Source organism: Pseudopodoces humilis, chromosome 1, assembly GCF_049639895.1.
Source record: "Pseudopodoces humilis isolate 2021_Gansu_Grassland_sample_001 chromosome 1, ASM4963989v1, whole genome shotgun sequence".
Taxonomy (NCBI): Eukaryota; Metazoa; Chordata; class Aves; order Passeriformes; family Paridae; genus Pseudopodoces; species Pseudopodoces humilis.
The window spans coordinates 83,482,493-83,508,347 of record NC_142200.1 but is presented as its reverse complement, the minus strand read 5'-3'; the positions used below and the strand labels follow the sequence as shown (position 1 = coordinate 83,508,347).

The 25,855-nt window shown below is 39.1% G+C and overlaps 1 protein-coding gene across 1 annotated transcript in view; it reads right to left on the bottom strand.

Annotated features, from left to right (window-relative positions):
- MYLK4 (myosin light chain kinase family member 4) overlaps positions 1–25,855 on the bottom strand; it is an 82,094-nt gene that overhangs the window by 45,523 nt on the left and 10,716 nt on the right. Inside the window, exon 2 of the mRNA XM_088051182.1 lies at positions 22,298–22,556. Coding sequence (XP_087907308.1) covers positions 22,298–22,556 — 259 coding nt within the window. The remainder of the gene's footprint in view (positions 1–22,297; positions 22,557–25,855) is intronic.

The window sequence follows — 25,855 nt, the reverse complement described above, 5'->3', positions numbered from 1 at the left end:
AATAGGAAACTCTGACTTGAAAATACAGCAGGAGTAAGAAATATTACACCAATGCAATACAAGAAAACTAACATTTCCTAGGAGCCAGACCTTTTGCATTTACTGAAGTGTTTCATGCTAAATTGTTACATATTTTTTGTACTGAAAAAAAAGGAAACATAAGATTGTTTAGAATAGGTTTGTTGTATTTATGTTAATGAAAGATCATATCTGGATTCCTGAGTGTCTAGTGACTGCTTCTGGGACAGGGAAACACGAGAAGAGCAGTCATGTTATGAAACAAACTCTCCTCTTACCTCAAAGTCACTTTCCTCTCTTCCCCTGACCTATCCTCATCTGTTCCCTGCTTCTATTTACAGAACTCCATTAATGCTACACACTCTAATTTGATCACAAGTTTTTGGGTTCCATACAGAAACCCCCTGGCCAATTTCCATGGCCTCTACACCATGGAAGGGCAGATTGAAAGATAAAAATGGTCCCTTCTTATTTCATGCAACTGAGGAAAGCCTATATTATAGGCCTTTTTAACTTTAAAACTCTGTAATATTTTTGGGATCACAGATAGAAGTAGCATCTTCTTTCTCTCTACTATTTGAAGGAAAAGCGGAGATAAAGTCCTACTGATACCCCTGCCTGCCTTTCCTCTTCTTCTCAGCAAGATAACCAGCTATTACACCGGTTAAAGCTGAATATAAACACAAGGAAAATGAAGTTATAGAACCTCTAGACCCCATAATAAATATAACTCTAGTCATCTAAAAGATGTTTAGCCTAAGGCTGGAATTCTGTATAGTCAAAGAAGAGAAAAAGTGAGCAATGTCTACAGGACAGTTCAACCCCAGATTATGATGGAGGACGAATGGAAAGAAGTGTCCTAGGTGGTATTTGCTCTCCTTCCTGACTAAAGGAGGAGACCTGCTACTGTTTCAAGGACTAGGGACAGAGAAGACTAGTCTCCCCCTTTTCCCTCACTACAAAAAAGCTTAGAAAACATTCTGTCATCACAGAACCATGGCTTTCAGCATTGTTTAAGTTATGTCTGTCCCTGTCTTGGGCAAGTGCTGGCCTTGTAATCTTCTTTCTACTGCACTGTTGTGTTAAGCTCTAATGAGAAAGCACCAAGAAACAGAACGGTTTCATTTCATTCTGAGTTCTCATCTCAGAACATCAAATAGTGGGGGTTTGATTTTGTGAAAGATGTGGCAGATGGTATTTTCATCATTATTTCTATCATGTAACTCATGCATGCTGCTTGGAAAAATGGCATCGGCGGGAATCATGGATTAAGTCTTGTCCTAAGGGTAGGAAATATATGGGAAGTGATCAGAAACCAAAAATTATTTCAGCATTCTGCCTGTGCAACATAGATGAGCACTGCAAAAGGGATTGTTCTTCTCAAAATACCTGATTTTCACTCTTTGGAAAGGCAATTTTCACAAGCTGGAAAAAATCCACAGTCTTTGGAAAGGTGGGACAATTTCACAGAGCAATCTCACTGCACAGTTTGTCTATGTTGTTCAGTTTTTTATTAGTCTGCTTAGCTAGTTTAATGGTTTCATAAAATAGTTCATTCCTCTCTCAGTTGCTCTTTTTCCCTCCCCTTTTTTAAAGAAATACACGGTTTCTAACTAATCCTTATGCCTTAATCTCAGTACTCACTGAAGGGTCATACATACACCCATAAGAAGTACCATAGCTCTAGAAAATCATTGTTATTGTGACAAAATGAATAGGGAATGACTGTCTGACATTTCTCCTAGTGCAAGAGGATAGAGACACTCAAAACAAGTACTGCACATCAGTTTCAAATCAGAAACAACAGAGTCTCACACTAATTACTTGTGGAGGAGTTTACTGACACAGGATATTGATGTGGTGGTGGAATGAGGGCAGATAAAAAGGCATTGGACAAAATTATGAAGGACAGTTGCATTAGAGGCAATAGCAAGATTAACTTCTGGCCATGGTCTGATGTCTGACTGAAGCTCAGAAGGTCTCCCTGGGTAAAAATCTCATGTTCTCCAATTTTAGATACTGCTACTAGTCACCTGAAGCTGGGATGCTAGCCAACCTCTAAATCAAAAATACTCACATGAAAACCCCTGCTCTATTGCTTGTAAGCCTTTCTTTCTGCCACTAGAACATAGTGCTTGCACCTGAAAACATTTGGAAGCCTTGCCATGACCTCACTCACCTTTCTGCTTCTGGGATTCAATTTCGTGACTGCTGCATTTTTTTTCACCTAAATTTTTCATCTGGCTCTATGGAAAATGAACTATGATTACCCAGAGCACAAGCCTCTATTCCCTGACCAATTCATATGATCCAACATGAGAATTAAAAATAGTTGTCACTGGAGCTAACTAAAGAGTTTTGAAACAAAACACTGGAATGTGTTGGAAAACGATGGCTCATGAAAACAGAAGACTGATCAACACATGATGCACTCTTTCAAGTAAAATTAACTAGGGAAAAAGGCAGAGCAATACTTGCAACCTTACTGGGATGAAGAATGTCTATTTTTCATTTCAGTGTAGTTTTTCTTTTGCAGCACTCTCTTCAAGGGTGTGAAATTATTACAATGAAACTCAAAACCTTATGAAATAAGCCAGATTATAAATTTCTTTGCAAACTAATTTCAGCCAGCTTGCTTAGTCAAAGGCTTTTTCTATCTTCTGGAAACCCACTTACTGAACTGAAATGTACTTACTGTGAAATAGAATCAACTAAACTTGACATAAAAAGACAATTTTCCATGAAGCTGAAGGAAACTAATCTTGGTTTTAGATGCTAGTCTGTGTTGAACACAGCATAGCATTTAAGGCAGAGCATGAAGTTCTGACAACAGGTAGAAGTGCTGCAATCTGCACTTTTTTTTAATGTATATTTCCTCTTTATTTTCTCTTCCTAACCCTGCATCACTACTTCCTGCTATTTTCCTTAAAAGATAGAATTTTCTAACATCAAGTTTCATCCACAGTATCTGCAGAGCACAGCAAAATTCTTCAATTCTTTGGTTCTGCTGTACTGGCTGTTTTGAGTTTACTTTCAGTGGTAAACATGCCACAATGGGTAACATCCCCATATATCAAGTAGCTGTAATCAGGCAGATCAGGTACCAGTAATTTTCCTAATAGAGACCCAGTGTCAGAGATCAGGCATGAAGGCTCAGATGTCTGCATTGCCACCATCCAGAATCAAGTGACAGGGATCAGGACTAACTAGCAGGAGTAAAGAGTCACGTGTGGCAGAGCAGGGAGCAGATCTCACCCCAGACCTCAGTGGGGAGGGTGTGTCTCCAAAGCTTCACCACTGGAGTTGAAGACTAATGCAGCAAAGGCAAAGCAGATTAAATGTTTGTCCTCCTAGGGGAACCCAATGCTTCTTTGCCAAACATTGATTTGTTCATGCAGGTGTGTCTCTGGACAGGCAGCACCTACAGTTCTGTGTGTGCAGTTAATCTTTTCAGACACTACTAGTCATGCCTTTGGCTTGCTGCTCAATATATAAATACCTGTATGTCTTCTTAAGGAATACACCCTGAATGCATGCAATGACAAGGGAACATCCCAAACTAGCCCAGCAGTGCTCCTGAAGGAGCACTGAAGAGGCGTGATTTCTTGAAAAGCTCCAATTTCAACCTCAAGGACCTGTCAGTGCCCTCTACTCCTCTTGAACATATTATCAGTATGCCCAGTGCTAAAAGATTAAGCCGAAACTGTAGTAGAACATGAAATAAAAATGAAAAATAGGAAGAGAAAAACAAAATATGATATTTTTTAATATTAAAAAAAATTTAAAATCTTTCCTCTTGTTTGTATCTTGTTTCAGGTTCAGATTTTTGAGATCAAGGGAAAATAACAGGAACTAAAGTCAGTCAGTACTTACTTGCTGTGCATCCCCTAAGAAAGTTGTGTAATACCTTTCTGATTTAGTTTCTCCTTTTTTTCAAACAGAGATAATAATAAAGAAATGTCATTCACAGGATTCATAATATGTTGAGAGCTTTGAGATTGGAAGGAAGCATACGTCCATGAAAATGCACAGACTGTTACTCTGAAAGCTCTCCACAGGAGCAGCTTAAACTGTTGTGGACATAATCAGTTCTGGAGTGGAGTGGATAACCATCACACCAACAGAAAGAATAATTATGCCTCTTTTGAGTAATGAGAGTTAAACTAAGTAATCTCTTTTAACCTTTTCACTTTCTGAAGAAGTGCTCATATGATTGCCTGCTGCTGTGGCCACAAAGCCATGAGTAACAGACAAAGAGATGTGATTCTTTGAAATCTCAAGACATGTTGAATATCAAGGACCAGTCATGGCAGTCAGCCATCTGCACCTCTGAAATACATTATCACTGTGTTCATGTAGCTGTTCAGAAGCATTTTGTGCAAATCTATTGAATCTTGTAACCTGGGTGTTAGGACATGACAGAACACCCACTGGCAGCACACTCCCTGCCTCTAACTCCATGCACAGCCAACATTTAGGCTCTCAAAGTAAGAAGAAACATTCAAAGAATCATTGACTTCACCCATGTGTTAATACTAAATATGTGAAGGTTAAGTAGGGAGATCCTGGTAGGCTCTAAATCCACACAATTTCAGCACACATTCACCTGTTTGAACACACTAATCCAAATCAAGGAAAAACTTTTCTGAGCAGGGGCACTGAGGGAGCATTACATGCAAGAAACAATTTACATGACCCTTGAATACCCTACTCCACTGTGAGGCACAATAATTTACATGTCCCAAACAGAGACTTAGAGGTGTGCTTTAATATGAATAAACAATGCAATTTGTTTCTTGGCGTTTCAGAACTCATTAGAAACTGCAGAGACAAACCTGATAGCAAAGTAAAAGTTTCAAATGCTTCATTAGTTTTGCAGTCCCTCTCATGGCACTGTGAGTGAGTCTGCCTAAGTTCAGGACAGACTATTTGAGTACAATTGTTTTAAAATTTAGGTGTTTTTTTTTTTTTAATACTTAAAAAAAGAATCTGATGCAACAACATACAAAGAAGAAAGAATGAAAAAATAATTTAAAAAATAAATTAATCTAATCCCTCTTTCTTCTCTCCCCACCTCACCTCCCCAAACTAAGGGCAAATATAATTGTCATTTGAAACATGAAACCCTGCAAATGCCTTTACATTGCAAAGAGCTTCAGTGGCTTGCATCCCAGCTTTCTTTCATCCAAGGTGGGATAAATACAAGATTCTAAGGAAGGCATCAGAAATTATGTTTACAGTGATATCGTTTATTCCTTATCTGGAAGCACAAATCTTGTTTCTGCCCTGCTTCATCTTGAGCTGAGAAGTAATGTTGGTGCATGTAAGCAGCTCTACCTTTTTTTATTAAGCTAATACACAAAGGCACAGATCTGTAGTTTTTAAGATAGGATGGGCAGCTTATAATCATGTATTCTAATTAGTTTACACTAGTTCCTAAAGATTATCTTGTGATTCTCCAGAATCACTCAGAAAGAAATTCATTGTCAAGATGCCTACCACTGCTGAACCAAAAAAGGAAACACCAGTGTCCTCAGGAAGCACTTCTGGAAAGCACTGGCACAAGTAGGTTCATGGAGAATATCCAAGACTATGGTTTGAAGCTATGACACATTTTCATAGTGCTCAGTATTAAGTCCTTGGCATATGAGCCATCTGTAAATCCCATCTATTATTAGCAGATAGAAAGAATTGTGATGGGAGCCATTTAAGGAGCAGAAACAATTGGAGAGAGGTGGACTCGTTATAGTTAACATTTATATTGCTGAACATCACAATTAGAAAGTCTCATAAGTCCACAGGACTCATTTCATCTACAGGTATTTCAGTTCCCAGTTAGCTTTGATGTAAATTATTTATAAGCCAGAAGAGCAGAGCCAGCTACAGCCATTGCACCACTACATTTCATGTCATAGGTCTGAACCTTTGTCACTACAACACCTGCTGTTCTGCTGACAACTACAGTCTTCTAACTTTTCAAGCTGCTCTGACACCATCAGCATCTCTTCAGCACTCTACGGTCTCTCAGAATGGCATGAAACCTGATGTCTGTGTTCCACTGCCCAGAGATTACCAGTGAAACCTTACAGGGAGAGCAGCACATGCCTGCCGCAGCAGAAACATCCATAGTTATGTCTATCATCAATTCTTCACCTCAACTCCAATCTGAGCCTTGCTTTTTTGCCAGCCTGGACAATGAGATGAATGGACTATTTTTATGCACATTTACTCCACAGCTATGAGAAATATCCATTTGAATTCTAGGCATTTACAGGGTTCATGAGGAGCAGGCTACAGGGAGATTCCCAGGAAGCTAGGAAGAACCTTGCCAGCATGACACCCAACCTCCTTCCCTACAGGATTTTAATATTCCCATTTACAAGCACAGTTGCCTCATTGCAGCCCAGAGTAAGGAGTGCAGAAATGTGGTTGACACACACTTTTCTTTTACAATGACCACAGGATCTTTCGCTGTCAGTCTCTGGGGTTGTGGCAAAGGTACAGTAAACCTCTGTAAAGGAAATACAACAGCACCCAACTGATCTGTTTGGGAAGGATTTAGAGAAGAGCCAGCTCAAACACAGCTTGTAGTAGAAAATGTTGCTCTCTTTCAGTGAGCTGTTGTGCTGTGTTGTTTAATTGCTCAGTTTGTATTCCAAATTCTAGCCTATCCAGAGGAAGACAAGGCACTCCAGCAACCCCTCAAATATCATCTCCATCCAGAAGTCCAAAGAATGTCCGTGAGAATGAAAGACCCATAATAATCAGAAAAACTTAGTTCAGGAAATCAGCAAACAAGACTGCAAATTCTGAAACCTGATCTTCATGCCTGTTTCAGTTTTATTCTGTTTATCTAGATATTCCCAGAAAAAGGCATCTCCCACTATAACCATATTGGCAACTCAGAATATGTCCACTCAAGTAACGCACATGTGGATTTGCATTCACAGCAGCTGTCTTAGGCCTGGTGATTTCTGATCCCTAGCATGTCTAGCACAGAGCACATCTACTTGGTATATGACGTGCTAAAAGAATGGAAATTATCCGGGAAAGGCAAGTGATTCCTGTATCATATTAACCCCCAAAAATTTCCTCCCCACTCCTGTAAAACCACAAATGACCTGATATCTAGACTGCTCTTTGTAGAGTCCAGCTCCATTTTCATCCCTGAAGATAATTATCTGTTTACTACAGGGAAAGATCAGTAATGCTGAGAAATGGAAATAAAGAATGCAGGCTATTCTGTGCTGCCCATAGTACAGAAGCCAGTGTAGGCAAAGACAAATATTTCTCTATTAAAATTGCTATTAGGGACTCTAAAGCAAAAAGGTACATCCTGCCTTGAAGAATATGGAAATATTTTCCCTTCACTCTCAACGGCACATTCCAGCATCCCAATTCCAAAAGTCTACTCTTTCACGCTGTTTGTGGGGTCTAGGATTTTCAGATGGCTAAACCTTTGCAGAATCTACTCTCAGCACAGACCACTGAAGAAACCATCTTATGTGAAATGGAAGAAGTCCTCAATGAACAGCATATATTATTATATGGAAAAGACATAAAGAAAGATGTAGAAGAAGCTTTAAAGAAATTATGAGCATTGAGGAGACTATAAAAAAATCAAGATTTCTGTGGGAAAGAGGAACAGAACAGATCTCATGCCATTATACGAGGAGACATCTAACTAAGCAAAGTTTCACAGCTCATATGCAATATGGCTCCAGTAGGACCATTGTCAACTATCATCAACCCAAAAAGTAGAAAGATTCTGAAACAAGAAAGAGCAGAAAGAAGAAAAATCCAAGGTTATTTTTTTAAAAGCAGCAACAGAAACACAGCACAAAACATGATAAATCAGAATGTATTGTGCTGTATAAGAAGTGAAGCTGCATCACCTAAACCCTCCGAAGGATTACTTTCAGACAAAATTGGGTATTAGCTCTGTTCTTCTTCCACAAGAGGGTTTTCACCACTGGAGGTCACTGTGAACTGTAGTTGCTCTTTATCAGCCTCCCAAAAGAAAACAAAAAAAATATTGCAGGCATGTTACCTAGGATGCAGGACCTGAGGTGAGACAAAAATGAAATATTGCTGGTAGAGTATTTGAAAAACAACCATAGCTAATTTGTGAGGACTTGTCTTTTCTGGAGACAAACTTAGTCTTGTTTCAATTCATTCCAAGCAGAGAAACTGGCAGACTGCTGAGAGTTTAGACGTGCCTGCCTAGACACAAGAGCCTCATTTTGCATGTCAGCTTGCCTCTCTTACTGGTCTTGCAGACACTCCCTGAACACCACTAAGCTAACAACAGCTATGGTGATAGGGACACAATGGGCGACCTATTATTGCAACTCATGAAAGTCCTGAGGTTTTTTCAGAAAACAAGGGTAGGAATACCTGCATTAGGATTAGGATCTGTTAAAAAAAACCAAAACAAAGGTTGGCAACAGTTCCTAATAAAAACAAAAGCCTCTAGGTCTGAAGGTTTACATCCTATGTAACCCACAAATCACAGATCATCTGAATGCAATTTTCTTCTCTCACTTAATTTCATTCAGAGAACCATTACTGAAACAATCTTTCAAACGTTTTCTAGCCCACTACATTCAATCAGATAGCAGTGCATACATACTGTATTCATTGCTGATTTTAAACTGATGCTCAGTGAAGGGATGTTTGTCTGAGTTCCAGTCTCCAATACTATACAAGTCCTACTGATGTGAATATCAGAAGGAGCAGCCAATGCTCACAAAACAGAGATGGTGGGCCACTTTCAGGGGAAATAACTATGAGAGTACTGGAAAAGAATACAGACAGATGAGCTCAGCTAAGTCCCAATGTATTAAAAAAATTAGCAGCTTCATAAACCAAAGAATTTACATTTCAGGTACACATCTGAAACTCCCACTTGAGCACAATTCTGACAATGAATCAGTGACAGCTGGGCAAGTTTCATGTGAAATACACCATTTTATACACAGAAGTTATGTTTTTTGACATGGAAGAGGAATCATCCCAATGTATGTTTCTGTATTTTCTGGTCAGTGAAATACAGCAGACCAATTCTTGGCTTGTGTCAAGCAGAACAACATCAAAGGAGTTTGGCCTTGTTTGACTCAAATTGAGAACTTCTGTAAAAGAGAAGTAATATAAGTGCCTGAAAAATTGAAAATAAATTGAAAAGGGACCAGATTTTCTTCACTCCTCTGATTTATCTTTTACTTTTCTCTTTATCCCTATGCACCTTAACCTATTTCAAGGAATCAGCAATTGAAGGCCTATCATACAATCCATGGTACAGCAAAATCCTAACAAAGACTGAACACTGCAAAAAGAAGATTGAACAAAAAACCCTCTGATGTGAAAAGCATCAGCCTTTTCAAGCACAGGCTAGCTACAAAAAACAAGTTCACTGAACAATAATGATATTGCTTTGTTGTGTCATTCTTCTTTCATTTACCTTTACACATAGAATGCAAGCTCCTTGAACATGCAACTTTCAACTGGATGTACGCTCAGACAACCTCAGTGTAAACGAATACATGATGCCCAACAACCCTGATGTAACAAAGCATTTCAGCACATGTTTAATTTCAAGTATGTGAAGAGACTCACTGTAAATAATGTGTAATCTGAGACCACCCACTTGGTGAAGCATCTCTGGCCATATCCTTTAGCATGTCATTTTGGCTTACTGGTAGAAAATCACATATCCCATCTTTCCACTGGAACAAACAGTACTTGCTTATTTGCAATTACAGTTGACAAACAGAGAGCAGGAAATTAAATGTCTTACATAATTCAGAAAGCTATGCTTTAATTTCAGTTAGTTCTTTCTAATACCAAAGGAATATTTTGAGCTACATGAAGCACCACAAAGGCCAAACAAAGCATGCTTTTAAAAATTGAGAAAAAAAAAATAAACCAGGACAGATATTGAACAATGGATAAACAGATGCTCCAAAGCAATGATTTTTTTTTTGGGGGGGGGGGGGGACGGGGGGGGGGGCAGTTCAGAAAACATTTGTTTGGCATAAACTTCAGTGTTTCCTCTGACAAATTAATTCTCATTCCAAATTCATGCTGATAAAAGTTGTTTCTAACACTACAGAATTTCATTTCTCTTCTTTACTTCCCTTGCATTGGTGGGTCTTTATCAATTATTATGATTTCCTAGGTAAAAAACAAAATGCAGTTTCTAAAGTCAAATGTTATTGAAAGATAATGTTGAGGGGAGGTTATTTTAAGAGTCTAATTTTTTCTTTGGTGTCTGCTGAACATTTTGGAAAATTCAAAGCTCCAGACACTGCATACATTAAGAGTATGATTCCAGATGCAGGATGACCCTGGGAACTATAGGAGGATTGGCAGACATGGAAATAGAGCTTAAATCATTATTGCCAACCCATATTCCTTCAATTACACATTCCACTGATTTTGGAACTTAGAGACAGCTAAGAAGCCAATACTCTCTACCACAGCCACATGATGCTGAAACAGAGATGACTGAAGAATTCCTGGGGGAAAAAAAGTATCTCCCACATACTTGGCAAATGCTAGCTGATAACATATAGGCTTCCATACAGTGTGTCTCAGAGAATACAGTTCCAGATATAAGAAACAGGTGTGATAACCAAGACATTTCTTTCACTGCAAGGGGTTCCCACTGCAGTAGCAGCATGACTCAGGCCCCAGTCTGGAAGTCAGGAAGTCTGACTTTCAGCCCTGCATCTGTAACAGATCTATTGAGTGACCTTGGATGCTTATTTCCATCCTTCTAAGCCCCTGCTTCTCCACTCAGTTTCATAACAGCTTACTTAGACTGTCGTGTCTCTGATTTGACAACTGTCACTCAGAGTGTCCATAAATAATTTCTGATACATTTAAACTTTGTGTTGTCTGGGGATATAACGAGCAAATTCTCATCCTGAGCTGGCTCCTGAAATATCTAAACGTCCATGAAATTACTGCTAACAAAGCAGGGGGACCTTGTAAAGCACAGTGTGAACCAGGAATACTGAATCACACAAGCTTTCTTTACAAGTCCCATGCTGGCCCTGAAACATTTTGAATCAATCTCTTGGCAACTGGTGGCAGCTAGAATTCCAAGCTAAAGATTTTCATGCCTGTTCTCTGGAGTAGCTGCCTGACAAAAAAATCGTTGTGCAATTTTTATGCAGCATTAAGTGCACAAGGTGTTCTATTTAAGTAAGAAAAGGGGTGCAAATAGTGTTTTTAACAAGCCAAATAACTAACAGTGGCAGGAGAAGCAGTAGTTGCATGTGGAATCAGTAAAAGGAAGAGAAAATGCCTTAAAAAACCTGCCCAATTTAAGTTTTTGGATAAATTAATGCCTTTCCATGTTTATTTTAACAGACAGTGAATTAATCTACAACTAAAAATGAAGTGTACACACACGGGAGATTAAAGATACAGGTCTTGGATGTAGTGCTGGAAAGATTCATTTTAGGGGCTAGAATATTGTCTTGAAAAAAGAACAGCTTAAAGGATTAGAACTGACTAAAATAGAAAAATAAATTAATAATTTTAGTCAATTTATCCTAATCTTCTGAATTTTGTTCATTTTTCCAATTTAGCAATGCTATATGAAGTTATGTTTAGACCCCCAAGCTCTTTAAAAGCTCTCAGCATCAAGTTACATTTCTGTACTGTACATTTCTATTCTTATAGAATATAAAACCCTGCTAAGATATGAGTTGGAAGAAATACAGAGGATAAGTAGAAACTGAGGATGCCTCTGTTATGATCTAAAGCATGCAGGACCAAGAGGCTTTAGGCAATTGCTCCAGATTTAGAATTATCATACATAGGTTTAGCACAAGTTTCAGAAAGACAGCAGAACATGTTTGATTTGATAAAAGCAATAATTCCTTTAGTAAGCATGTCCTTTAAAATGTAGTGATGATAATAAGGATTATGGAAGCATCAAAAGTCCAGAGGAAAATCACCCCACACCTTGTTGTCTCTCTGCAAAACAGTTAAGTTTAAAGGCTGAGATTTTCTCTATCATCTTCAATTGCAGCCACTATTTAAGATATGAGGTAAACTAGACAGAATCATAACTAGGTAGAGTCATAACTGAAATTAAACCTATCTTCCCACATACTCTGCCCCATACTCTATTACTGTTTAGTCCAGGCATGGTGTTAGGGAGATCTCATGTACCAGTATGTCTGCTTAGTTAGCCTTTAAGACAGGGAACTATGGAAAAATACTCTTTTTTAATTGTCAATAACAAATTAATTTATGTGTATTATAACCACATCTCATACATTTTCTTTAGCACAAGGTCATATTATAAAGCTTCATTTTAATTTCTCTCAAGAATCTAATTTGTAAGATAAGCACTTAAAAGTACCTGTCTACATAGTAATTGAAAAAATCCTCCCTTAGATACTATACAATGCATGTCTAACTTATGTTTTCAATATAAGCAATTAAGCAATTTCCATAACTTTGGGAGGGTTACCAAAACATTTTCAGCAAACACAGAAGGATCAAACACCAGGAATTACATCAGGTTGTCCATATAAGGGGAAAAATGAAGATGCTGAACCCCTTAAAATGCTCCTTACATGTGAGACTTCAAGGTAACAGAAATGTGACCTCTCCCATGCGAGGGCCCTTGTTTGGAATCCTCATGCTATACTCAGTGCTGGAAAGTCACTTTTACTGCACCGTGACTTCTGCTACATGTGTCCACAAGACTTTGCACAAGGATGCCAGAAGGGAAAGGTCACAGGGACAGTCTGAATGTCTCTCCCCCGACCTCCGTGTATATTACAAATTGGTTGGGTAGGTAATCTGTAACAAGACACCTCTGAATGATCATGGCCAAAAGAATTCTTTGCTAAGCTGTGCACCCAGGGTCAAAAATAAGTTTTTTAAGGGAAGATAGACAAGATGCAACATCTTTTACATGGAAATAAATATATAAGCTTTTGCCGTACTGAAACTGATCTGATTTTCAGAAGTTTTAACAGTCATATATTCCAAAAGTTACAATAAGCTTCTAACCACAGTATTCATAAGATCTGAATATAAACCAAGGAGAAATAACAGGGTAAGGAAGAAGTGAATCGTATGTAAGTGAACACCAGAAAAATTAAGAAGATATCTAGAAGATGCCACAGATTTTTGAAATTTTAGATCCTGGATCAAATGCTGTGCAGGAGCTTTGTGAAGTAATCAGCACCCATGAAATGGCTGGGATCCAGCAGGCTGAGGGTTCAGCAGCATGCCTCCCCTCCGATCTCAGCATATAGCCTCGTAAAGAGGACACTAGACAGAGAGTCAGCAATTTCATTTCCATATTGCAGATGTCTCAGCACAGATGTCACTGACTGAGAGCGTGACCTTAGCATAATCTTCATCCATGTCTGTACATGTTTCTCATTTCACTTCTCCCTTATCCAGCTCTTCAGACAATGAATTCTGTGGAGTGGATCTGACCTGTACTAAGCCTCACACAGTCGCAGTTAGGGACTCTGCTTCCTCATAATAACACATGGAATTATTACCAAAGGCCCTTCACAACCTGCTGAACAAACAGGCTCACCAACAGCCCAGTTACCTCCCACTGCCAGTAGTGTTCTGCTCTAGTATCACACACAGAAACAAAATGGATTTACTCGTAGTTGCTTGTTACAACTCTAAACATTTCTCAATTAGCAGTTATTTGGGGAAGGAGCATCATGACCAAAGCATAACACTGTTCCTATATAGTCTCTTAGGGAGCCAAACTCGTATTTTCACCAGAATAACAATGAAAACCACTGGAAAAATGAGCAAGACCCACAAAGCTCTTTTGATCCAATCCCCACTTTCCCTCAGTTTGGGAGTTCAAGGAAGAACCATTCTCAAAATATGAATGCTGGTGAAGATCACCAGCCTTTCTCATCACAGCAGTCCAAACCTTCACAGGTCTTGAGAGCTGCAGGACACACACCAGCATGCACAGGGACAAGGGAGCTCTAGGAACTGTTTTCTTGTAATTGACAACAACGTTTGTCCAGAAAGGAAGAGGGAAGGATGAGTCTGGAATGGACAGAACATGCCATGGGGTTCTGAGATGACACAACAATCTTGGTTTCAGGCAGCTGTTGGCTCCTTTCCTCCCAAAACTAAGGATTCCAATTACCCAGGAGTCCCTGCATGAGCACAGCCCTACTGCCAGTTCCTGGAAAGGACACTTGCCCTGCCCTTGGAATACTTGTAAGTCCATTCCACCTTTCTATGTATGAGGACTTAGGAGACAGCCTGGGAAACCTGCGCTTCATGAAGGACCTTTTAACTCAAAAGAACAAATGTAATATATGCAGAGCAATAAAAAAAAAAAAAGGGGGAGGGGGGAAGTCAGATATTACCACTCTGAACTTTAAAAGTGGGTTCATGATGTGCAACAAAACTGGCAAAGAGCTCTGACTTATGCCAAATTCAGGAAAAAATACTTTAGCACTGATAAGGACTAGAAAACAATCCCTGGTAGTCTTAATACATAATTTTAAATATATTAAATATTAATAAATAATTTTAAAATCTGCTTTTTTCATAATGCAGTGGATACAATTCTCATGCTACTAAATACCATGTATTATGCTGGCCTTAAGTCTTAAAAACTGGAAAATAAGCCAACCATAGCAAAATGGTAGAAGTGCAATGCAAGTGGAAGGAAATTAACAAGAAGGACATTGGAATAAAATTAATTTCTTTTTCATTTTGAATTACAATTCACTCAAGAGAAAATGCAAAATCTTAATGAGCTAGGCATAAAGGAAAGAGTGGATCCTTTTCAAGCTCAGGTGCAAGCGCAGGAACAGTTTCAGACAAAATACAAACTACCAACAACAGTTTTATTTTTCTTTTTTTATTTGCCAGGTGGTTTCTTTGCGAATCTTATTAATCTTGAGTGCTGATATGTGTAGCAATATTTCAATTATTCTCATTACCACTATCCTGCAAGGGAGGTCCTTACACTGTGTGTGAAAATTCTTCTATAAATTCACACAATAGGTAATGACTCTTTTAGCTGATAACACTAAAAGAATATACAAGTGTAAGGGTGCAAACTTTTCAGACCTCAAACTTTTGTCATGAAAACACTTTTGAGATGCTGCAAGTGGCTCTCATCAGAGAAAGAAAGAAAAATGTCATTTGTAGCAAACTGATTAAAATCCTAAGAATTTTGGGTATCTACATCCTTGGAGATACTTTAGAAAAAACGTCTTCCTTTTTGCCTTTCTAAACTCATCTATTTATTTTGTTTAAGTAATGTTTCCTGTTAGGAATTCTGAAAGCTCTCAAGCTACCATATGATGGGTCATCCCTCCATTAATTTCGGGGAAATAACAGCAAACATGCATACTATCTTTGCAGCGTGATGTAATAACAAGTGATGCTAATTCTTTGGGGAGATAACGCTACATTCACTTGGAAACAACAGGAAAATAAGGGGCTTATTAGGGATCTCTGAGTGTCGCAGCAAGAAGGGCTGGGAACCTTGCTCCCACCATGGCCACGGACGGTAACCTTGAGGCACTCCCTTGTACTGCACCCAGTAGAGGTCACTAGAGGATGTTTTAATGGCAAGACAAAGCCTTGCAAGGGCAAGAGAAGAGATGCACCATCCTGAAAAGCACATCATCTGCCTAGGATTTACTGCTGGGCAGACATAGATGCTGCCAGTATGAAAAAGAGAAATAAATGCCGCTCCAGGAAAAACAAATAGGTTTTAACTGGCTACATCCGAACACAAGCAGCATTCATCCAGTTAAACAATACTGAGACTGAGCAGTGAAATATTTCTAATTTATTAAAAGTATGTCTACTACCTGTGCATTTCCAGGTGCAGGGATCCCTTTCTTTCTTCCACAGCTTAACACAGTCCACAAGGTGTGCCAGAGATATGAAGCCAAAAGGCAGAAATTACCTACAATCCAGGCAGCATTTCTTTGCAGGATTAGATCCATCCCTTTAATTTTAATCATCTGATTAACTTGGTTCTCCTGCTCTGGCAGATGTAATTTGGCAGACACCCTGAAGACCCTCCCCAGCTCTGTAAGTACCACCTAGCTAGACAAGGCTCGGACACGCCGCAGGATCCCATCTCACACTTCAACGCATTCCCTGAACCTATAAGGAAAAGAAGTGATGGGTCACTGACAAGCATGAAACAGGTGCAGGGATCTACATGGGATGTGTATTGCATGCACTTGAAGGCAATTACTCTGACATTCCAGAACTTCTCCAGTGAAAGCAAACTGTTAGCACAATCCATCTGCAGTTAACATTTCAGGCAATTGATAAACTTTTTTTTCCCTTTTAATAGGCAAGAAATGGAAAAATAAATAAATTCAAAGCAATAACCTAACATGTGCATGTACGTAGAAAGGTCAGTTTGAAATGCCATAGTTTTACAGTCTTCAGTTCCTTCTGTTCCCATGCTTGCAATGTATCTCCATAGCTCCCATATCCAAACCAACACCGTGCAGAAAGGGAGTCCTAGCTGTCTGCCCTTTCATATCCAGCATCTGCCGACCATCAATTCTTTGATCCAAAGGATGGAAGATGCCAAATTATTTCAACAACATGGATGTGAAACACTCGATATTATCATAAAAGTATCTCCTTTCCCCTAAAATTCCCAGAAGCAGATAGTCTGCTTTAGTTGAATTTTCCCAAGCAAGTCAATGCAATGAAAATTCTGCATAGAAAATATTTGCTTAACCAGAGAAAACCTGGGAAATTTTTAAACTTAAAACAACGTATTAAAACTGTAAATGGTAAGTAACTTTAACCAAAAAAAAAAAAATCCTGCTACCAGCTCCATTGTAAGCCATGGGAGATTTATTTCTAGAGATCAAAAAATGAAAATCTGAGGAACAAAGCACGTTGTTGTTTAATGTCTAATAAACAGGCATATAAGGATATATGTAAGGATTGTAAAGAACCATTACATACGGTCTCAGGTCTATATTTATGGAAGGAATCCTTATATATAAGGATTATACATCTTCCATGCAACAGCTGCCCATAATTACAGTGCACTAGGAGTCATTGAAGAAGTAAGAAAAAATGGTGTCATTTCTTCTCTGATTGGGTATTTACCTATCACAGGTGAATAAGCAAAGAATATGAACACCAGAAATCTCAAATGCTAAAAATTCACAGATCAACTTACAAATATGATGACATCATTTGGAAAAAAAAAGTCACAAGATTAAAAAATTTTAATGACTCTTGTCCTTTCCTTAGTCAGTTTCTGACTTCTGTGACTCCAGAGTGCTCTCAAGCCACCTTTGAGTTTGTACGTAGCTGTTATATAGGGAAGGGTCAGTGTAGCGATGGGGGGTTTTTCAGTCATGGAATGTTGATATTCCCTTCTTTCTTTCTAAGACAGAAAAATATTCTCACAAACATGGGAGCCAGGAGCATTAGGTAAAATGAAGGTACCTGAAGTCACAGAATCACACGCACACATTGCCACATGACAAGAGAGTGCCATGAACTTGGGACATGAAGAGGGCACCACAAAAAGGATATTCTGTAAAGCTGCACCAGGCTGAGGTTGGCAGCGCGGTATCTCATGACAGCATTCCAAGCAAGCTGAAAAGGCACTTGGTAAAACAAAATGGACCCAAACTTGGCTGAAGTCCACTTCCAATTTCCTGACCATACGAAGGCAAGCTTTAGATATGGAGCTTCAGTTTCAAGGCTAAAGAAAGCCTTGATGGTTTTGCTCTCTTCTTCATTAGTTAAGAAGTTTTACTTCAAATGTACTGGGGGTTTTACAGGGTTTTGTTAAAAAGCTATTCTTGACTAAAACTCTAAAACTCTGGTTTTGTTTCTGACAAAATATACAGCTCAGTATCTTGAACAGTGTTAGGGACCAGAGGAGAGTTATTTGGAGTTAAATGTGTGACAGTGATCATTTTTTTCTCTGTACAAAATATTGCCATGACTCTGGCCTCCCCTGGAAAAAGGAACTTGTGAAAGTATTGTTACCACCACAGTCATTTCCAGCACAGAACCTGCAAGAAAAGTCACTGTTAGATAAATAGTGGTGGTGGTGAAGGAGGTGAAAGAAGACTCAAAAGAAACAGAGAATTAGAGGACAATCGGCCATCCCCAGGCCAAGCTTAACTGAACTCCAAATACCAAGGGTCTTCAGTAGCTCTAGCTGAACTAAATAGTTATAAATTAGTCCTTAATTCCTTAATTCTTGTTTTCAGAATATCAGCAAAAGGATAGCTTTGCATAGAAAATGCTGCAAAATTCTTCAAGTCAGTGACTTGTGTTTAAACCCCAGCTCCATGATTCATATGAATGCAACTTGGTTGTTTCATATTAGTGATGTTCAGAACTATAGAAGTTCCCAGGTTCCCCTTTACCCAGTTAACCCATCTACAGTGGATAATAATTTCAGGACCACTTTTTGCAGATAGCAATTCAAGATCAAACAATTTGAATGGCAATCTGACACCAAATATTACCCAGGTAAGAGCCAGAGGGAAGAGACAGCAGGTGTGATGAACAACATCACACAGTTTTTGCTGGGCCATCAAAAGCAGGTGTAAAACTTGAAGCTCATTGTGACCTAATGCAGCTGGGTCAATTGTGTGGCAGTTCCACAACCAGTTTACATTTGCATAAGCTTGTGCTGTTGTCGAAAGGTATTATTTCACCTTCTCACACCTGCTTGTCCCTACCCTGCACCACCCCTTGAACACTTCCGTGTGTCTATTCCATGCAATGGGTTAAGAACAGGTCTGGGTTTTTAGTCTTCTATTAATTTTGTTCTTACATACAAAAACAAAATGTCTCTTACTTGCTAATGTATAACCTGAAGCAAAACTTCACTTTCACTGAAGACAGAACCTAGCGAAGATACAAAGACATGTGCTGCCAACAGTAGAAATGGGGGACAAGAGGACATTCTGAACAAAGCACAAGTGAAACACGTAAGGAGCAATTTTGTGACGAGCTGTTTTGCCATCCTGTCCAAGAGGGAAGTGGTCTATGGAGAGCTGGAGTGGCAAAGGGTGCCATCTAGGGGGCACCGACAGCACAACTTCTCGACAGCACCAACCACTCGGCATTGATGGTCAACGATTGAGGGGTTTCCTTTCCGTAGAAGTCTTTTAATAGCTATGAAATTATTATTATTATTATTATTATTATTATTATTATTATTATTATTATTATTATTATTATTACTACTATTACTACTACATTGGGTTTGGGATTGGGTTTTATTTACAAAAGTACACTGTACCAAAAGACAAAAATTGTGTTTGCTTCTTCTATCAAAAAAAAAAAATCACAAACAAACAAACAAAAAAAAAAAAAAAAACCAAAACCAAAACCAACACACCAAAACCTAGAGAAATACTTGTTTTGAGGAAGTGGATAATTTTCTTCTTTAATTATAATTAGGTAGTTTCAGACAGAATTATTTTCTCCAGCAAGTACAGACTTGACCACTGTCCTCTGTTCAGTCTCTTGAGCTCCACACACTTCCATTTAAGTGAATGGATGTTTTGTCATTGCTTTCACCTTCACCCACAGAAATTACATACACAAGCATATACATCTGGGCAAGTTTTACTATATTTCCTGCCAACATACTCTTCTTTCCTTCCTTTTCTGATCAATATAATAAAACTGCTCATCAAGCCAGCACACCAGGCTAAGACCTTTTAAGGAAAGGTCTTGGTTTTCCTTTTATCAATATTAACAGACAGTTAGGGCCCAAATTTTCATCCCATTGAGAAATGCCTAAAAAAAAAAAAAAACAAACCTAAAAGCTGAGTGACAGTGAAGTTTCAAAAGCTTAGGAGAAATATAACTAATGTTTATGGATCTGGAAGGCTCATTCTGGTGAGGTACATTACCAGAGTTCAGTTAGATTGTCTTTCACCTTTGAAGTCTTGTTCCCAGGAGACTGATGAGCTAAAATGGGAATACAGAGCTATTTCTCCAGCTTGCAACTAGCCACCAGCTGTTCATCTTCTAAATGTATTTCTTTCTCCACTACTGCACCACCAAAACCTCCCTACTCTTTCTTACAGCACTCTTAAGAAAGGGTCAGTTCCAACCACCAGACTAAAGAACCAAACATCAAGACAATTAATTGACTCTGAAGTACAAACTGGCAAAAAATCCCACCCCCTTTAGTCACTATCTGCAGTTCAGCTTCAAGCTAAGATACATTAACACAGGCAAAGCAACTCACAGTCCTTTTGCTCATCTTTAGGATAACAAGAAGAGCTACATGGCAGAAACAGCAGTTTTTGCCATCTCACTAGTGCAACTTGTTATTTTTATACTGGAAGTATACTCTCTTAAAAGAGGCAATAACATCTTCCAAACTCCAACCACCCAATTGTGGAGGCTTTTTTAGTTCTCATTTTCACTGTAACACTAAATTAAACTCTCTAAAATAAACACATCCTACTTATATGAGATATGATTAATTTGTTTCAATATAAAGTTCTCCTTCTATGTTTACAAAGTAAAAATTGTAGTACCTTCCTGAAGACTGGAATAATTTTGAACAAAAGTGGCTTAACAGATTAAACTGTTTCAAAAATTCAACTTCTTGATTTGACAATAAAAATGGAAAACATATTAGCACAATCAGCATACAAACAGCCACAGCACAAATTTTTCAAGTCTTTTCACAAACTGGTATGTAAAATTAATCTCTCATTCTCCTACTGCAAGTGGGTTTTCTCAGTTCTTATCTAAATGATGGGTCAGTAAAAATACTGTTTCCTATAGATTCTTGCACAGAAAAACCCATAATGCAAGGAACTGTGCTGTTACTTCTAAACATATTTTGTCTGATCAGAGTCATTTTCCTATCAGAGACCCCACACCATGATGCCCAACACTGTTCTTACTGGAGACAGGTGGAGAACAGTGCTACACTGACAACACTCAGCCCTGCAAGTGTGGCACGCAGCATCTGACCGTGCTCTGCTCACCTGGTAGCAGAGAGCAAAGCACAAAGCTGCCTCAGTTCCTCTGAGGAATCTGCTCTTTCTACGGGATTCATTCAGTCTCCATTAATTCCACAGCTGTTAGACCAGACAAAGCTTTCAAAACATGAATCCAACAAAATCCATGTTTACCTTCTGATTTTGAAGAGTGGTAGAACCACACAACCCTTTTAAAATTTCTGAATATTAAGTCCAGTAGTACTTAAATCCCAAAACAACAACACACACTTGCTTCTATGAACACAAAAGATTAAAAGATGCCAACCAGACTGTAAGAAGCTAGGCCACAGAAGGACTTTGCCACTAGATAAGCATGGAACGGAGCAACAGTGTGGTGGTGCTAACTCCAGACCTGATGGAGGCAAGTTCTGGTTAGCACATACTTGGTAATTCATCCAGACAAAAATTCCCAGTGTGGCAAACTGTGTAAATAAGCAATTGTGTGTACATGTATCACCAGTCAAAGATCACCCTAAGTTATGGGACAGATGGCATCTGCCGCCACCAAAGCCCTCCCCCAAAGAGTTAAGCCACTGTGACAAGAACTTGAAATAAGATAACGATGTTACTATCGTATGAGTTATCTCAGACTGAGGAGGAGGTTAACAAAGCAGGTGGAGAAGAATGTATCACTGAAAATGGACACAAAGAATGCAGAATTTATGGGCCACAAGGAAAGCCAACTCAGCAATTGCGCTGAAATCAGGTCTGACTGGGTAAAAATTAATTCTGGCAGGGGGAGATTTAAACCACCCACAACTCAAGAAACCCACTGACCCAAAAGAAAAGACTGAGCATGTGAACAAATTAGTATTAGAAGTGAGGCAATCATTTAACCAATACAATATGAGAACTGTATAGCAAATGAAAATTATATGCTAAGACATATATTGAAAAGTTTTGAATTACCTCAGGACCTCCATCACTGAGAAGCCCTGGTGAAAAAGGACCAGCGGCATGTAATTTGTTCCACAGGTGGTGAGTAGCTTCTACTTGATCTTTCTCTCCCCCACTCCTCTTTCCCATTTCTATCTCTCTACCTCAAATTTATTATTAAATAAAATCCATACTATTGACTTGGGCACTTGGTCTCATTTGCACCTTAATTTGGGCAGAGTCTCTCACAGCTGCAATATATTTCCACAGATGATTCAAGTCTACTAGGAAATACACAAAGTAAACTACTTAACTAGCTGAAAAAATAAAGAGGCAGTGCTTTAGGGAAAACAAAATGAATTACGCAGTTAGTTAGTTACCTTTTTTTCTTTTGTTCCAGGATCTGATTCACTGAATTTTTCTTCCTGAAAGCTTCTAGTCATCTTCATTTTCTCCACACTCTGAAAAAAGGCTGTTTTTTCTAGTCTGCTTGTGCTGAATCGTGCATTAATCTCTTCCAGCCTGTTAATCTTAAGTAGCTTCATACTATGTCCAGTTAATTTACTGTCTGTTCTCCTCTCCACCTTAGATTCATAAACCAGTGAACACTCGTAACTTCTGATTTCTCCTCTTTCTTGGCTGTATAAAAGAAAGACAAATAAGAGGTCTTAGTGTTATTCATGCATTTTGACTTAGAAAATTACCACATTGCAAGATTTTATATTTCAACTCTCTCTCCTTATACTTGCTGAACTAACACACAGAGCATATGGCATTGCCTGTTCACAGAGACCACTCTGCACCGAATAGCAGATAATTCAAGGGGCTACAAGACCAATAGAATTTAATTTGTTCATAGAAACTATTTAGCTCAATGAAATCAATACCTACTGCTGTTGCTGCAGACCTTGCTTATGGAGCATTCACTTTTTTAGCCACCTCAGTGGTTCCCTGCTGCTCAACATGTTCTCTTTCCTGTTGCAGCTCCAGCAAGTTGATATGCGAGGACCCTGCTATTAAGTCCAGAAAGATTTTTAGATACTAAACACAGTAGTACAGGCATGAACACAGTCCTTTTCTCTCTTTTCCCACTATCCTGCACCACAAGAATAGGTAGTTGCCAAAATGGTGGCAATTTCTGGCCTTCTGTTGAAGGCTGCAGTGGAGCACAGTCCTCAGCTGGGTTTTCCTCCACTTCAGGCCCTTGTGATGTGTCTGGAACATGCAGAATGTAGGATCATCAAGGCTTGTCTAATGGTAGGATTGGGTGGAAGGCCACCATAAGTCAAGCCATCTCTGTAGAAGGCTTTTATTCCACAGCGAGGCTGTGGGCTCCCACCTCAAGTAATGACTTGTCTACACTTGGAATAATGTCCTTCTGAACAGCTAATTTATTTTAAAAGAGAAAGAGAAACTGCTCTAAAATTTTAGCATCTCTTTCTACACCCAGGAAATAGAAGACCAAAGCATTTCTCTTGCTGTTATTGCAAACCTTCCTTCACTGTACTGGAAACGCAGCTACAAAAAAACAGTGCTAATGCCTTAGCTCTAGAAAGCTGAATCCGTTAAACCTCATTACACAGCTCATAGTTTTCAATTTAACTTGCATAAATACCATAAATTATATGGTGTAATTAAGAGCTTATATACAACCTTACAGTCACTGGCAGCACAGAGAAACAGCTTTCAATGTACAACCAAAGACCCAATTAAATCAGTTATTTTTAAATTTCAAACCCCATCCAAAAGAAAATGTTCCTCAGTGTTTTGACCCCACATCTGTGCACATGAAGCAGATTAAATGTGTGCCTATACCAAGTAACTGCTCTGCCCACAGTTAGTCCTCCAAGCTTCCCGGATATGAAAGATGCCACATGCTATCCTGTATGACACAGGAGATGGTTGGATAGTGCAGACATTTAAAGGTGATGGACAGCACAGAACCACATAAGCTTGTAGTTTTCAAATGAGCCTTCCAGAGAGATTCCTGCTGCCATGTTGCTGTAGATTGTGCTGTAAATATGGGAGGTGCAGGCACACCATCAGAGCCCTATAAGGCATTCGTCATCTGAAGAAGTCATGCATCCAGTATGTAAAAATGTCCAGTCTGCTGCTTCTATCATCTCTCACCAACTTTCACAGCTCTGACATCCCTCCTTTTCCATTGCCATCAGCTGAAAGAAAACTTTATGAGATTTCCTTCTGTCATTTCTCAAAAGCAGGTTTGTGGATTTTCTTAAAGGCTCTGACAATTGCAGGTGAAATACCCAACGGCTCAGTCTGACCTTTGATTATTCTACGGATTGTTTGATCTACTCCACCACAAGGGATGATAAGACTTAATTGAAAGCTGTCAGAAGAAAAGGGGAGATGTTTCCAGATGCCATCCTGCTACTTCCATGTCTGCAGCTACTCAAATCCCACAGTGATTTAGAGTGACCTGGCTGTGAAGACCTTGTGGCCTGACAGGACTGCAACCAAGGAAAGCTGATTCAGGCTCTCCATAGCTCTTCAAAGAGCACAACATCCTCTATGCTTTGATCACCAAATGTGGCCATCTATCTAATGAGAATGACATGGCCTAATTAAAGGACATGTTTCTTCAAGCTTACCAGTGAGTCAGTTATCTGGGAAAATATTCATGGGAGGGCAAGCTCAAATGTTTCACTGGGCTCTGTTACCAAGCAGAGACTAGGATTGAGTCCAAACATGATTGTCCTCTCCACCATTATTATCTTAATACTTCCCTGAAACAAAAAGATGAGCAAAAGAAAGTGAAATTTGTTTGCAAGTGCCTCCTCTGAAGTCCCAGAGAAGGAATCTCACCCTGGTCATGCACCAGTAAGCAATGGGAAACTATGACCTTCACACGATGTGAAGCTCCATTTCCCCCCCCAAAGGAGGGTGAAAACCTTCTCCCAGTCATTTACATTTCCCAGTTCTGGCCTGGGAGATACTTTCTTCTACTTTCTGGGTCATCTTCAGCAAGCCAGTGGCTCACGTCAAACAAATTATCTTGCCTCCTGAGCAACATCTTCATTTACACACTCAGAGACCACACATGTCATAAAAGCACTGCTTAGCTGTAAGCACGTGTAGTGCATCCCTATGGTCCTGCTCTTTTTTTCTGTCCTATAGCAGAAAATCAATATATATGCATTATAAAAATATTAATATAGTAAATGTTTCTAAAACTGATCAGGAGTAGAAATAGGTAGGCAAATAGGTATTAGCTGAGAAGCAGAATCCACAAAAATGCCATTTCACTTTCAACATCTGGGTTTAGATTGTAATCCCTTCAGTCAAAACTAAGTTTACATGATAGGCTGTAAAGTGCTTTGCTTCAAACTCAGTCCTTTGGTCTCCATCATCAGTTCAAATAAAAATTTTATTTCTGACCTGTTGGCCACTTTTTAACCAGCCATTTTCAAATTTTAAGCCTGAGGGTACTGTTAGCCAGTAGCCAGACTTGTTTACCTCCTAGTACAGCTGACATTAGACTGACCTGAATTTTACAAGCTGGGAACTATTATGTCACAGTGTATAATTAAACCTAAACATATACTTTAAGAAAGAAAACAAGATGTAATGTGGAAAGAATTACCAATGGGTCAAGTTCGGGTCGTAAATTAAGATGCGGATAGTACCACTTACTGCGCCCATCTTTGAAAACCAACCTGCCCTGTATTCTGCATAATACAAGAGTTCGGTTTTGAATCTATTTTTTAAAAAAAATAGTAATATATTGATGGTTTTTCCACAGAGAATGCCGTTTTCACATATTTCAATGAAAGACCAGGTGGACGGCCAAGTCCGGAGCCCTCGGCGAGGTTGCTCAGCACGGTTCGGAGGGCCGGGAAAGCCTGGCTGCTGGGGCGGGGAGGGGCCCGGGCGGACTACAGCTCCCGAAGGGCTGCGGGCGGCTCCGCTTCCTGCCC